This window comes from Euprymna scolopes, chromosome 5 (genome assembly GCF_053919585.1).
Source record: "Euprymna scolopes isolate OS-2025 chromosome 5, ASM5391958v1, whole genome shotgun sequence".
In the NCBI taxonomy this organism is placed as follows: Eukaryota; Metazoa; Mollusca; class Cephalopoda; order Sepiida; family Sepiolidae; genus Euprymna; species Euprymna scolopes.
The window spans coordinates 18607447-18624024 of NC_136486.1; the positions used below are offsets into that span (position 1 = coordinate 18607447).

General features: G+C 33.8%; 1 protein-coding gene across 3 annotated transcripts in view; it reads right to left on the minus strand.

Moving 5' to 3' along the window:
- LOC145276718 (NAD-dependent protein deacylase sirtuin-6-like) overlaps positions 1-16578 on the minus strand; it is a 42947-nt gene continuing 26369 nt past the window's right edge. For 2 of the 3 annotated variants that reach the window (XM_080127924.1, XM_080127925.1), the window contains 3 exons: positions 16053-16138; positions 11298-11378; positions 871-2156 (listed from right to left, as the gene is read on the minus strand). In XM_080127924.1, coding sequence (XP_079984050.1) covers positions 1493-2156; positions 11298-11378; positions 16053-16138 — 831 coding nt within the window. In that variant the 3' untranslated portion in view covers positions 871-1492. Of the gene's footprint in view, positions 2157-11297; positions 11379-16052; positions 16139-16578 lie in introns of all 3 variants that reach the window. The other variant, XM_080127923.1, reaches the window with a different exon arrangement.

The window sequence follows — 16578 nt, forward strand, 5'->3', positions numbered from 1 at the left end:
ATTCGGCACTTTTTTTAATTGATTAAAAATTGTTAACTACTGTGATTTGTAAAAAAAAACAAAAAGAACACCCAAGATTTCAATGAGATATTTTCTCCCACAGTTTTGTAAAAGTATGAAATCTGAAAAAAAAATGCTGGTTGCTTGTTCAGACCCCCCCCCCCCCCCCCAAAAAAAAAAACAAAGAAAAAATCTGTATGATATTTGTACCTGTGATGGAAAGAGAGTACCATACACAGAAACAAAAAGGTATATTTATCAAGTAATTTTATTTTTATAAAGTAAAACTCCCACCTCACCATATTAAGAATAAGTTTTCTCCCCATGCTAAGAATGGCTTTTTAAAATCTCGATTTGGAGTTATCTCCCTTGTTACTTCAGGCTGCTTTCAAGATGATATCGCAAACTCATCACTCATAGTTTAATCATATAATTTGATTTTCTTACTTAAAAATAAAGTTACTTGAGCAATTTACGTGATATTTGGTATACAATATTTTCTTTGTCACAGATACAATCATACAGATTTTTCTCTATTTTTGTTATTTTAATGGAGGGGGATTTTGGACAGGCACCAAATGCTGCTTGGAGTTTCAAATCCCTATGAAAAGAGTATAGCTTTGAAAACCATTTGCTTCCATAGTGAATGAAAATATCAAATTGAGAAGTTGAACTGAAAAAACAAAAAAAGGTGTTTATCTAGAATTAAACCTATTTTTTTAAAAACTAAATTACAGAAAAAAACTTTATGATGTATGTACCTGTCATTATATACGGCACAATCACGTTGACACACTGGTTCTTGCCAGATCACCGAAATTAAGCAACGTTGAGCCTGGCCAGTACCAGATGGGTGACCATTTGGGAAGGCAAGGCGCTGTATGTACCGCGAGGTAAAATACCAGGTTGAGAAACTGGTGCGGTCTATCCATCTCTCGAGGGTAGATAAGACTCTCTTAAGCAGTGGTAGGCACTCCATTTAGTGATAGTGTCACGATAAAAATTACCCTTGGCGGAGCATCAAGTATTCAGCTACCGACAAGATTTGAATTACACTACAAACTCGTGTAAGGAGTTCAATCTCGGCTACGGTTACACTGGATGATCCTGTCATGGAACAAAAATGTCATCTTTCAAAAGTCACATAAATTGATCAAGTAGTTTTTTTTTATATAGAAAATCATTTTCTTAAAACAAATTTTAGCAATTTTAATAGGAAATTGTAGCCATTACAAGGCTAATTTTGATCTTGATAGTTCGAATTGAGTTGTCTCCCTTTTATTTATAAACCATAGGAAATCAAAACAATGTATCACCTCCTCATAAAATTTTAATTTCTTAGTTAAAAAAAACTTACTTGATCAATTACCGTGATTTTTGGAAGATGATATCTTCATTCCATGATGGGTATGTACATCATAGTTTTAAAAACTTTTTTCTGTATTTGTTTTTTTAACTAGGTTAAACTCTAAATAAACAAAATAAAAAAATACTAAAGGCATCTTTTTTTAAAATAGTTCCCCATTTTAAAGTTATCGTCGTCAGTGTCAGAATCTGAAGAGCTAAGCTGTGCCCGATAGCCACCCGACAAATCGGAAGCTGCTCTCTTGGGATATTTCCTCATCCGAGGCACAACAGCATCACATTTGTTGCAGTACGAACCAGGAGTTCGTCCGGATTCACTCGGACATGAACACTGCTTTTCACGATTGTTCTCTATTTTAACTCTCGTCAATCTCTCCTTATTGTCCGTTTTCTCAGATTCTAAATAAGTAGTTAATTCGTAGTCATCAGTATCACTGCCGTCATCGTCACCATCTTTGATTTTCTGAGGTGGTGGTGATGGTGGCTTGATGTAAGGTTTCCGCTGTTTAAAGTACATCTTAGGGTTTTTCTCAGAAGGTTGAGTGTTTATCGACCTTAACTGGAAAGAAAAGCTTGTGAACTTTGGGATTTTAACGTCGAGTAGTTCACACAGTTGCTCCATCACTCGGTCAACGTATGTATAGATGTGGAGGTCACATTGTCGCTCGAGCTGGGTCGGCTGGAGGTTGACAATGACCAGCTTGCCCCCGTTACGTTTGGTCATTGCAGGGATCCGTCCGCTTGGGTTGATTTGAAGAGAAGTACCAAGGCAGACGCTCAAGTCAGATTTTCTGGAAAAAACAAAAAAAACAAAAAAAAATTAAAAAAAACAACAAAGAATTTATACATTTGTCCTGATTATATTCAAATTTTTTTGGGTTCATATCCAGAATTAGCCCTATATTAAAAAGTAAAATTAAAAAAAAATCTGTATGATATATGTACCTGTGACAAAACGAAAATGTCAAATTCTAAAAATCACATAAATTGGTCAAGTAGTTTTAATTTTGAATAAATTCAAATTTCATGTGTATCCAAAGAGCGACTATTGTGCTCAACATTTTAAAAACAATCTCAAGAAATGAACGGAGATAGTTCAACAATAATTCAAATTTGCAAGATTTTTGCTGTCATGTCTATAAATACCCATTAATCAGTTAAAAATGATTTTCTTTATAAAAATACAACTACTTAATTAATTTATGTGACTTTTGGAATATGATATTTTTGTTTCGTTACAGGCACGTATATCAGATTTATCTTCATTTTTATTTTTTTTTAATACAGGGAGGATTCTGGAGAAGAACAATTTTTTTTAGGTGAGGATTGATAATTTGGATTATTTGGACTACTATTTTCATTTCCCAACATTTTGACTTATGGACGTGTGGTGCAACAAATAGAAATGTTAAGTCATGATCGGTTCAATCCTCAATACAGGCGATACTAAGAATAAAATAAAATTTACTTTAAACTTCTACCTGACTGATAGAACGAGAACAATCTACTCTGATGGATTAAACGATTTCAAAATTAAGTTTTACAAGATGCACTTGAACGTTGGAGGTTACATCGGCCGAAAGTTGTTTCGTTAACAACCTAGATGGGAATAGTGATCCAAATGTTGACACTTTTATCATACTATATTTCGATCAATGTACTCTTCTTCTTCAGCTGAAATGTAGTAGAATCATAAATATTAACATGAATGAAAATTCAAAGAAAAATAATGAGAATTCCTCATCTTAAAATATTAGGCGGGGGGGGGGGGGGGGGGGCGACCTTAATGTTTAAACACAGTAGTCCAGAAAAAATATGGCTGTTAAGTTCTTAAAATGCATCCAACGAATCTTGTAAATATTTATGACAATAATTTCATGTGGACTGAAAAAATAATATTCCAACTTGTCATTAAGCTAACAATTTCAGAATGATTAAATGAATTGCCAAGTAGCAATACACATGAAAAAATTGAAATAGCTTGAAATATTTCAATATTGGTATGCATAGAAAGAGCTTGATGAGCTAAGAAAGAATCTTTTTAAATTTTTTAAATCTGATTAAAATTAAGGAAGTTATGGCTATTTTTGTGCCTCACACGTTTGGATATTTTTCCCTCTTTAAGACCATATGCGTTTTGTCACATTTTTTACACTACTTTTTCAGTAAAAATGTCATATCTTTGTTAAAACACAAGACTAAGAAATGAAATTTACCATATAAGTGTATTTTTGTACAAGGAATCAGAATATGCAACTGAAAATCTCCCAAAGTTTATGGTTTCCAAATAATCTGCAGTAAATGTGCATAAATATGCAGCAGTTCCTTAAAAATGCCATGTATCCATAAACAGAAAAGAAGTTGGAGAACTCAAAGTTGAATTGTAATGTGCTTTATGTACAAAAAACTTAAATCTAAACATAAGACCATTTAAAAATGAATATATTGCAATATTTCTTTGGTATTATTGTAGATTAACACCTTCTGTTTAACCCCACTCAACTCCTTCTGACCACCCCTCCAAAATGTGATTCTACCTTTTTAGGAAATTATGTATAAAATGCCATGAAAAACTTTAATGAAAGATAAACAAATTATTTTAGAATTGAATGTAAAATAATTTCCTAATATAGGTCATTCTAGCATTTTAGGGCAGTTAACTGTTTTTTTTTTCTATGGGAAAATATGCATGCTTTTTTTTTTCTTTTTTTTTTTTTTTTAAGATGATTATGTGTAGTTTTAAGAGGGTTTCTATGCAATGAGAATATGGGGAGGGTTGCCATTCGGACTTTGAATTAATTGTAGGGGCTAAGGAAAATTATGTGTGAACATACTGAAAACTTGACAGAGACAAAGCTAACAAAAACAATATTAGAGGGGGGAGCGGTTAGTTTCACAAAAATTTAATGTAAAATAATTCACCATTTCCTGGCCATTCTAACATTTTAGGACAGTTAACCAATTTATTTTCATGTGTATTTTTCTTTAAGGAAGGATCTATTTTTTGTTTGTTTGTTTTAGATGCTTGTATGTGGCTTACAAAGGTATTCTATTTGGGGGGGGCTTGCCACTCGAACTTAGTGTTATTGTTAGGGTTAAAGAGTGTTTTAGGAATACGAACCGTTACTTCATTTTTGTTTTGTTGTCCTAACTGCAAAATGCCGTTTCCATTTCAAATAAATATTTTACAGAAAGATATATATATATATATATATATATATACATACATATATATGTGTGTGTGTATTCGACAGGTAAATAAGTCAGAAAATGTTATATTTAGTTTTAATTTAATAAGAAACTGCGTTGCGAAATTTCAAAGAAAATTCCATAAATTTGTTGATTTCTATTTTCGAGGTTGAAGGTGTTAATTCCATAGGCCGTTTATACTACGCTGGAGCAGGTTGTAAAAATATCTTTCGCTTAATAAGTAGAAAAAAAAAATAACGAAATAAAAAGCTTCCTAATTGTAGTTTGATGTGTTTTCTTTTAAAATTTCAAGAATATTGATATAGATTTTGAGGGTTTGTATTACTATACACATAGATTCGAAAAAGTTGTCAAAAAACAAATATATAACAAATGTTATCAAAAGCAAGTTACTTTTCTACATAACTGGATAATTTTTTAGTGTTTTTATTTAATGTAACATGTTTATTCAGCTTGAAAACAGTGTTTACCGATGTTTGGGAAAATTTAAAATGGCGCCCGACTCTTGAAACGGTAAGTTTGGGGAAAAGAGTTAAAAATAAAAAAGTAGACAAAATACTGCTAGAAACTCGCTCAATATATGTTACTGTGACATGTGACATAGGCTGACATATATTCGGTGAGTTTTTAACAGTATTTTGTATAGTTTTTTTTATTTTTAACTCCTTTTCTCAAACTTACCGTGTCAAAGAGAGTCGGGCCGGGCGCCATTTTTAATTTTCCAATATATCGGTAAACACTGTACGTTTTTTGAGCTGAATAAACATGTTACATTAAATAAAAACACTAGAAAATTATCCAGTTAGGTAGAAAAGTAACTTATCTTGCCTTTGATAACATTTATTTGTTATATATTTGTTTTTTGACAACTTTTTCGAATCTATGTATAAACGAGATTTTGATACTTATTTTGATTTTGAAAAAAAACATTTGTGGCTGTTCGCAGTAAAACATTGTTTTAATTCGCTGTTCCAAACTAATTTAAAGAATAAAAGTGCATGCAATCTACAAAAGTTTATTTTGTTTTTTTAACCATGTTTTTAAATTTGACGAGAAATGTGAGAAATTGCAACAGATTCAATGAATGTCCGCGTATTCAATCACCGCGAGCGGATATTTTGTCAACACGGTTTTTTAACAAATAAGAAATAATATTTTTATTATGTTTGAAACAACTTTAATAGTTTATTTTGGAAGTATATTCCATAAATAAAATAAAAAACCCACTTTAAAAACAGAAATTACGATTTTTTTATATTTTATTCGCAGTTTTGTCTTAGGGGTGTCAAATTTGCAATGGCGATTTTCCCAAAGATTCTGACACTTCTACAGATTCATAATGCCGAATTGGTTGGGATTGTTGTTATTATACATTCTGAAAACCGAAATAGTTCTAAACTAATGTTATTCTGATAACAAAATAGCTCTAATTAAACATATAAGAACATTTATATTCATATTTTCATGTTTTTCTTAATTCGTTCTTGAATAAAAATTAAAGAACGCGCGTTGTTTATACACTGTGCTGTGCTATGGCTGATTCTACAGGCTGGAGCTGCTGCTAGTAATACTAACTTCATTTGACCAAATTCGAGAAATAGAAACAATTTTTTTTTCGGGTAGGTCCTTTTAAATTATCAATTACCGCGGTCCTACTCAACATAAAATAATACTTTTAATTGATAAAGATAGTAAAAAGATTGATTTACTTACTACTGGGTGTCCGAAGAATTTTTTTTTCAAAATGTTCGATACTAGTCATATTAAAGTCTTATTTTTAACACAACAAAAAAAGAAATGGTCAAAAATATTTTGGACACTTAACAGTATTAAGATTAACACCTCTACTGATTGGTTCCAAAATTTCATGACGAAATTCTTCATACAATCATGGTACAGGCCTTTAGAAAACAGGGGGGGTCATTACAAAACCTTACCGAAAACGCCATTTTATGACGTTCACATTTTTATCACTTTATTTGCTTAAAACTCTTAAAATATATAATGTACATTCATATTTATTAATTCATTTGAAAGTATATTCATTTCCGAACAAAACAGTAGTAATTTGAAGACTTGAAGTGCTTTGGTTTAAAAAATATGGCTATTTTAGTAGAACTACTTTGAAATCTGTGATTATCCAAAGCGTTTTTTCGTCCGTGTGTATTACTATGCCAAGCATCAGTTAATAGTCAATTCTTGTAGGTGTGAAATCTGTAATTTTATATGCGTATTAAATCCTTATTCGCAGTCAATTGATGGCTGGATATATTATAATAAGGCTGACTGGGAAGCCATCAGGGAACTAATTAGAGATGCTCCATGGAAAAATATTTTCTCTCTCCCTGCTGAACAATGTGCAAACGAGACCACTGACTGGTTCAAAACTGCAATCGAAGCGCATGTTCCCATGCGGAAATTTTATAGTAAGCCCCACTCTCCCCAATGGTTTACGTCGACTTGTGCAACTGCCATTACTCAAAAGCAGCATGCATACCGTAGGTTTAACCGACATAAGTCCAGTTCAAACAGACTGAAGTATATAGAAGCTAGAAATAACGTTAAGAAAGAAATAGCGACAGCTAAGCGAGAATTTACGGAAACCACTAAAAAGCGCATCGAAGCACAAAAACTAGGAACTCGAGACTTCTGGAAAATCTACAACAGTGTAGTAAATAATGGGCAATCAACAATTCCCCCACTAACCAACAATCACGAGGTTGTCTCCTCAGCAACCGACAAGGCTAACATGCTTGCCAGTCGGTTTGCCTCAAACTCCATACTGGACCCTTCCAACCACCCCCTACCTGACTTTCCTATGCGGACAGACGCCACACTAGACGATCTGAAAACCACCCCTGCTCAGGTGCATGCTATCATAAAAAACCTTGACACCTTAAAAGCATGTGGACCCGATCTTATCCCAGCTGTGCTATTAAAAAAGTGCTCAGCCGAAGTAGCTCCAGTTCTCTCCAAACTCTACAACAAATGTCTTAATGAAGCTTGCTTTCCGGGCTGTTGGAAAACTGCTTCTGTTGTACCAGTATTCAAGAATTCTGGCGAAAGGACAGACCCATCAAATTATCGCCCCATTAGCCTCCTCCCACTTTTTGCCAAAATATTTGAGACCATAATTAACCATGCTCTAGTCCATCATCTTACAGATGCTAAACTACTGACTGACAAACAATATGGATTTAGACGAGCCCGTTCCACAGCAGACATCCTCACTGTGATCTCTGAACGTATATACCACTCACTGGACAAAGCGGGGGAAGGCAGAGCGGTAGCTCTAGATATATCTAAGGCTTTTGACAGGGTATGGCATGAGGGTCTCCTCAGTAAAATCAGATCATACGGTATCACTGGTAGAATACTTAACATAATTAAATCCTTCTTAGATAAGAGAAAAATCCAGGTAGTCCTCGACGGTCGCACATCTAAACAATATGATATAAATGCGGGAGTGCCCCAGGGTTCTATCCTTGGACCTCTATTGTTCCTGATATTCATAAATGACCTCCCCGACAACATTGCCTCTGAGATGGGTATATATGCTGATGACACTACACTCTATGGCAGACACGACAGGAAGACGAATGAACACATTTCTAAAGAAATGGCAGAAACACTAGAGGAAGACCTCCAATCTGTAGTGGAATGGGGACAAAAGTGGTTGGTCGCATTCAATGCTGCCAAGACTAAACTAGTTTCATTCAATAATTACAAGAAACCCTCTCTACCACCCATAGCAATGGCCAACGACTCTTTATCTGAGAGTCCATCTTTCAAACTCCTTGGCCTAACGTTCACAGGAAACATGAGTTGGAACAATTACATTGAAGGCATTGCCAGGGCCGCTGCAAGAAAGGTAGGCTCTCTCTACCGTGCTAGAAAACTACTAACACCCGAAAGTATCCTGTACCTCTATAAGGCCACCATTCGCCCATGTATGGAGTATTGCTGCCACATCTGGGCTGGTGCATCTGCTACTAGTCTCTCGCTCCTTGACAAGGTTCAAAAGAGAGTCGCAAACCTGATAGGCCCTGAACTGGCATCTAAGCTTCAGCCTCTGTCCCATCGACGAAATGTTGCATCCCTCTGCCTTTTCTACAAGTATTTTAGTGGTGAATGCTCTGACGAACTGCAATCACTTGTGCCCCCACGACGCGAGCACCCTCGACAAACCCGACAGGCTACTAGATCCCACCCCCACACTGTAGAGGTCCCTAGATGTAAAAGATCTTTTTACTCCAATAGTTTCTTCCCCAGAACCGCAAGACTCTGGAATTCTATTCCAGGTCCCTGCTTCCCCAACAGTACTGACGTGCAGAAGTTCAAGTGTAACGTGAACCGACACCTTGCTGCCCAAATCCCTACATAGTACCCCAGTAGTTGTTGCCCCTGATAGTAGCCCCCTACACCAAAGTGGCAATTTGCCTTGTTTGGGGTGAAAATGTAATAAAAAAAAAAAAAAAAAAAAAAAAAAAAAAAGATGGACTTCGTCATTCAATATGAGAAAAAAAAACAACTTATTTTTTGAACGAAGCAAACTTTCCTTAAGAACAATTATCTTTATAATTAATATATGGAGTAAGGATTTTTTGTTTCAATTTTTACATAAAACTTAAACTTAGCAGCCATTTTCTTTATAGGATGCTGTCATCAATTTTTAAAGAGGCAAGAAAAATGTGTGAATATGGTGTAACAGACATCATGAATTGGAACAAATACATTGAGGACATTGCCAAGACTGCTGCAAAGGTGGGCTTTCTCTACCGTGCTAGAAAATTACTCACACCAGCGAGTATCCTATATCTTTACAAAGTCACCATCCGTCCATGCATAACGTATTGTTGCCATATCTGGGTTGGTGCATCTACTACTAATCTCTCATTTTTGGACAGGGTCCAAAAAGAGTCTCAAATCTAATATGTCCTGCACTATCAGTCAAGCTCCAACCTCTGTCCCATCACCGCAGTGTTGAATTCCAATGCCGGTTTTACACTTTAATGAAATGTGCTCTGATGAACTCATTGCATTTGTGCCTCCTCGATGTATATATCCCCAACAAACCTATCTAGCAACAAGATTCCACCCCTTCACTATTGAGGCCCCTAGATGCTGGAAAGCCTTCTACTCTAATACTTTCTTCCCTTAAATTGCTAGGCTTTGGAATTCCTGCCCTATTTCCTGCTTCCCTGATTGTACTAACATACAAAGGTTTAAATATAATATGAGTAAACATCTTGCTCATCTCATCACACTGTTCCTTATAGACATGGTCCCAAATAGTAGCCCCTCACATTGTCGTTCAAGTGGCAAAATGATATGTTTGGAGTGAACAAAAGTTATAAAAAAAAAAAAAAAAAAAAAAAAAAATTGAAAACTAATAAAACATAATATCCATGAAACAGTTGAGGCTTTACGAGTTAAAAAAAATTTGAAGTGAATATTCATTCAGCTTATGAAACAAATAAAATGACTTATTAGAAGAATATGCAGAAGATACTTTACAAAATTCAAAATCTGAAATTTCGTTTTTGAGGAGAAATCTGATATCGACACTTTCCCCTCACAAAAACGTGTTAGTAATTTTTAAAAAAAGGGGGGGGGGAGGAGAAGTTGATCAAGAGTGAGCTTAGCAGAAAGATAATGGAGTCTTTTTTTTTTTTTTTTTTTTTCGCTTGAGTTTGTGTTTTGAGTCATTTTATTTTTTATACTTGAGAACCAGTGCTCATCTCCTTGGCAATCACCAATGTGAGAAATGATGACACGACGAGAACTGAAATAAGACAAAAAAAAAAAAAATCCACAGCACACAGTGTTGGAGTTGACGATGGTTGTCAAACTGGGGGGCACACGTGGTTGCACATAAATAACAATCAAAACGTTCAGAAGAGTTTGATGAAGCACTGTGACATCACACTAGTTTGAAAGCATGTATTGATCACAGCATCAGTACAAAAAAAAAAAAAAAAAAAAGACAAGAGAAAGTCATCAGATCAAAGTTATTGATATAATTAATTCATAGACAATTGTTAGATCTGTAATTTACCATGTGCATTGAACTGTTATTTGCAGTCAATTGATGGTTGGAGATGGAAATATTAAAATAGATTTTGTTGTTTTATACAAAAAACTTTTGAGCAAAGCAAGCTTTCTTTACTTGAAAATTTGTATGTGGATTTTTTTTCAGTTTTTACATAAAATTCAAACTGAGCGGCCATTTTCTTTCTAAGCTGTTATGTCTAAACATTATCTCCAAAATCAAAGACCTTTGTTATCAATTTTTTTTTAAATTCAAGGTGAGTGAGTAGATATAGTATAAGTGTTAAAAGCAATTGAAAAAACAATAGTATCCAAGAAGCATTCATTCAGCTAATGAAACAAAGTCAAAAAAGTGTTAGAAAAAAAAAAAAAAAAAAAGAGAGCAAATAAGTTGAACAGCAGAACAAAGGTTATAAGGAATGAACTTAGTAGAAAGACAATGGAGAGGAAGTAGGATTGTTAATCAAGGTGTGGCAGTAAAGGAATGAAATAATGTTTAGAAGATGGTTTACAAAACCCAAAACTTTAAATTTTGCACTTAAAGATGAATAGCAATGAAGCGATGTGGCATCACACCTGTCGGAAAGCATCCGGTGATAACAGCATCTAACTACAAAAAGACAAGAGAAAATCATCAGATAAAATTTATTTATTTAAGTTTAAAAACTTACTTTGTCTCTTTATTTGACTGATCAAGATCTTCATCTGGAAGGTTGTCTTCCCAATCCAAAATCGTATCCGTTAATCTTCCTCTACAAAATTAAATAGAAATTAATTTTAAAAATAAAAATACATACACAAATAGTGATGGGATGATCCTAATATTTTTCTCACGATTCTGATTCCTTTTTAATAGTTGTAGAGTTCATATTCATTTTTGGATTACTGTAAAAACACACATGCATATAGTTTTGAAAATATAAAAATACACTTGGGAGGTTGAGAAGTGATCTATAGATTTTCGTTTTTACTGGTTATTTTGAAATCAACAAGTGAAGCATGCATGATCCCCCGTAAGTGCACAGTGAACAGGCCATAAAAACATGACTAAGTTCAGCATTGCCCCAAAAGTCCCCAGGGGACGTCAAATCCTGATGAAAATGAGTGGTGCAGTTTTAGACCTTAACATATATAAATTTGAGTTCTGCACCAAGCAAAAAAAAAAAAAAGAAATGACTAAGTCCATCATTTGGCGTAGTTATTGTAGAAAAGTGCAAACAGACAACAGTGAATTTACAGGTCCACCCTCCTTTTGTCGGGGACCAATAAAGATTTTATCATTTAAATAATTCATATCAGCAATCAAACATTTGTTTTAAACAAAATAAAAAAAAATTTAAACAATTGTTTTTTTTAGAATCAGCAGATAGGTACCAATTTTTTCGATTCCAATAATCCTAAAAGTTCAATTTTTCTGATTCTTGATTCCAATTAATTGTCCCAAGGCTTTTTGGCCAACCTTGGCCTTCGGGCCAAGATCAAAGTGTAGTATCTGTTCTGATACTCCACTTCAACTTTTTGTCCTCAGTTAGTGGAGGAGAACAGAGACAATTTCTATTTCTTTTCTCCACGTTAAAAATTGACCCTGGTGTCTAACTTTGCCCCCATGGGGAGGCAAAGTAAATAGCAACATAAAACCATTCAAGCATTTGGTGCTTGTTAAGAATGAAAATAAAAAATCAGAATATTGAATTTCAATTAAAACCAAGTGTATCTACTTGATTGTCATGTAGAAATTATTAAAACAGCCAAAAATTACAAAAAATCATAAAGTAAAAAATTAATTATTAATGAAAATAGTTTTCAAAAAATTGCAAGTCATACTTAAATAATAAACACAATTCCAAACTATGAGTTACTTCCCTTTAAGTTACATTCCAAACATAATAATGGCGGATCAATGAATTGTGAAAGTACGTTTTATGTAATGTCAGTAATTGTTACATGACAATTAAGTATTAGGTTGGTGCAAAAATGTCATTTTTTTATGTTTAACTTTATGTCAAAAAACGACATTATTTTTGCACCAACCTAATAACATTGCTTTTAGTTGAAATTGATATAAAAATTAAGTAGATAATATTTTTAATAGAAATTCAATTTTGCAAATTTCGTTTTTATTCCGAACATGCACCAAGCATTTTTTTTTTTTTTTTAACGAAAACCAGATATGTTTTAATAATAGAAAATCTTAATAACCTACATATAATCTTGTCAGTTTCTCCTGCACTCCTAAGTATGGGCCCAATCCAAAAAGTATTAACCTAGCAATGATAATGACAAACATGGCACAGCTCATTTTTTTTTTTTTTTTTTAACATGTCATTCAAACAACATATCCTCATCTTCAAAATCTATTGAAGCATGTTCAATGTTCAACAATTGGTTATCATCAGGCATATTTGTTTTATTAAGTTTTATCTGATGGATCGTCACCATATCATGCAGGCGTGAAATATTTGCGGCATACGATTTTTCGACTAGACGTGAAATGGTTTGTAGCATCAAAAGCTCAACAAGAGAACAATCAGCTTCGACCTTACCTTGGACTATAGACAGCTATCATGAGAAGTCAGCTAGGGGAACGTATCACATACACTTCATCATTTTGTGATTGCAGTCGAGATAATGGAGTTTGGTAAACACCATCTTTTTGTATGGATGTTAATGCGTGTGTATCTCACCACTACACGGATATTGGAAAGCAGGAGGGTTGACCTGACCTTTCACCTATATACAGCGCCTTGATAGTTCGAAATGGTGAACCATCTGATACTGGCCAACGTATAGCCATGGACATGATTGTTTTTTTCTGTTGTTTTTCATTTCATTTTGCTACTCTATTTACGGCATAATCATGTTGACATATGGGTTCTCGTCAGATCACTAAAGTTAAATGTCGGACTTGATCAGTGTGAGATACCAAGCAGTGTACATCGGAAGAAGTCGACACGTTCCAGCAAGAACTACGCACATTGGAAAGCAGGAGAACTGAACTGACCTTCCACCTACATACAGCACCTTGACTGTCCCAAATGGTCACCCATCTGGTACTGGCCAAACTCAGTGTTGCTTAACTTTGGTGATCTGACAAGAACTAATGTTTCAACGTGATTGTGCTGTATATATATGTATAACAGTTGGTAATGAGGGTAATAACAGGATTCTTGGAAAAAAGTTTTAAAAGTTTTTATGCTTCAAGTTCTTTTATATCTCAAAATATTTATTCATGCTGTTTGGTTGTTTGTAGAGAAAAGTTGTTGTTTTTGGCTTTGCAGAACATGATTGAGTTTTTTAAAGGGAAAATAAAAAACAATGAGATCCATGTTTGGTGCATTTTTGGTCAGGAAACCAGTATCTTCAGACATCTTGATCTAGTAATGCCATCATTCAGACTGTATACAAATGTTTTTTTAAATACTAATGAATCAACTTTTACCAAAGTTAAAAGCCACTTGAGGATAAGGGCTAATGAGATGGTCAGCTGGATGATGAACAACATTATGAGAGGATTAACAGAATGAACAAAACCTTCCGTTTTTTTACATAGCTGGTTATATTTTGCTATTTTTTTTTGCCAATAAACTTGATTTATACATTCAATATCATGGAGTTTTTATTCCCCTCCTCCATCCCTTTTATCCCTACAGCCTTCTTCTCAGCACTCATCATGTTAGGGAGAAATCTTTTTTTTTAATTATTTCAGCTTTTCTACCTAAACTATGGACTATGAGTTACAAGGTAGGATAGATAAGGTCTCAGAAGCATTTAATCAGCTCTGCAAAATCTAAAGAAACAAAAAATTCACCTTCAGATATAAATTAAGATTTTATGATAGCAATGTCTTATTCACACTGCTTTTTGGAAGTGAAACTTGGCATCTCAAAATCAGCCAAGAGAAGAAATTAGATGTGTTTGATTCTAAGTGCTTTAGAAAGATTTTAGGATTAAATGGAAGGATCAAATATCCAACCAAGAAGTCAGTGATCGTACTAGCCAGCAAATGGTATTGTCAAAAGATTGGCCCAGAGAGAATTGCCAACCAAGTGTTCCAGTGAACCTCTGATGGAAAAAGAAGGTGAGAAAGACCAAAAATGAACTGGAAAAAAAAAAAAAAAAAAAAAAATGGAGTGAAATTTGATTGTAATGAGAAGAAACTGGAGGGAAATTGAGATTGAAAATGACATTTTTTACATTGTTGGTTGTATTTTTTTTTTTACATGGTTGGTTGTATTTTTTTTTTTACATGGTTGGTTGTATTTTTTTTTTTACATGGCTGGTTGTATTTTGCTATTTTTTTTTATAATGCACTTTATAATATATAATATGTAATTTTTGGAATATGATATTTTCGTTTTGTTATGAGTATGACCATTACAATACAGATTTTTCTTTAGTTTTATTTTTTTTATATAGAGGAATTCTGGAGGAAAAAAAAAAAAAGGTGGGTACCACCGAAAATTTCAGTAAAAATTTTTTTTAGATGATAATAAAAAAATTATACAGTATTATTTGGTTTTCTAAAATTTTCAAATTTAACCTTGAATAATAATAATTTGAAAAGCCTGCTTTCCTCAAGAACAAACTTCCCCATTCTTCAAATGGCTTGCTTATATACCACCTAAGATCGTCTATCTGCATAAATGGTCAGCAAAAATTTAGCGAGATTTTGGGATTAGTTTGTACGACTATTTAAGACAAAATCACCTGGAGGTCGCCATTTTGGTTTCTTCTATCATTCAGTAGCCTAACGCTACAGGATGCGCACACACGTAGGCATTTTTTAAGCAAGTAATATTTGCATTTCACATAATTCCAGAGTCTTTGTGAAAACAAACGTGCCCATAATCTGTGAGGCAATGCTGAAAAAGAATATCAGCTTTGTTGGTGCGTCTTGTGTAATCTTTGAATTTTAGCAGGACACACACACACATGCACATATACAACTGCCTTTTATATATTACTGCCAGGGCTACCTAGCATTGCTGAGGCAAAACTGTAACATAACTTTTATCGTTCTCACTCTTTCCTCCTACGCTGTTTCCTACACTCACCACCTCACTTCTTTGCTCAACCCATTCCTGTCTCTGGACATGGGCACACAACTTGAGTTGGCATAAGGGAAGTAATTCTAAAAAACCCAAAAGAGTTACTTCCCTTTACATAACCTTAGAAGATGTGTGTACATATTGATAACATTAAATGATATAAATGGCCAGTTACGCCCCCCACCTCCCCCAAAAAGACATTTTTTTAAAATTCTATATATTATACATTTGAAGTTAAGCTGATTAAAAAAATAATATCAACTTTGTGAGTGTTTGTTGTGTATTTTTCAAGTTTTAGCTGGTCATACAAACAGACACTTGCCCTTTATAAAATAGATAAAACAGAAGTAAAATAGTGAAACATCTATATAACTATACCTGCACATTCCTCTTGGTTTGTTATGGGTACATTTTTCTCCCGTAAACTTCAAACCCATCGTTGATACAGCACATTCACCGATATACTGTAAACAGGAAAAGAAATGAAGAAATTTGTTAAATGGTGAAGACATCAGAAGAGTTTAATGAAAATAGTTTAATTTAGCTTTCCGTAGCTGATATTGCTCAGAAATCAGTGACAAGTTTGTTTGTTTAAGCAGCATATCAACCTCCTTTGGGTCATTTAATGCTGAATACAAGTTTTAAATTTTTGATACTTTTAGAATCGATTTTCGCTGGGTATATTTGGGCAATGTTTTGGTATAGTTTGTTATTTGATGGTTTTTATATTTTATGGTAAAGATTTGCTTTTTGTAAGAAATTTAGAATGGTTTTAGGATTTTCTTTATCAAAGAGTTCTTTTAAGTTTGTGGCCTTGATGAATTTGTGTAAGGTCATAGCAGTCAAGTAAAAAGTGTTTCACTGTATAAGGTTCGTGACATGGTATACACTTGGGAGTGTCTTC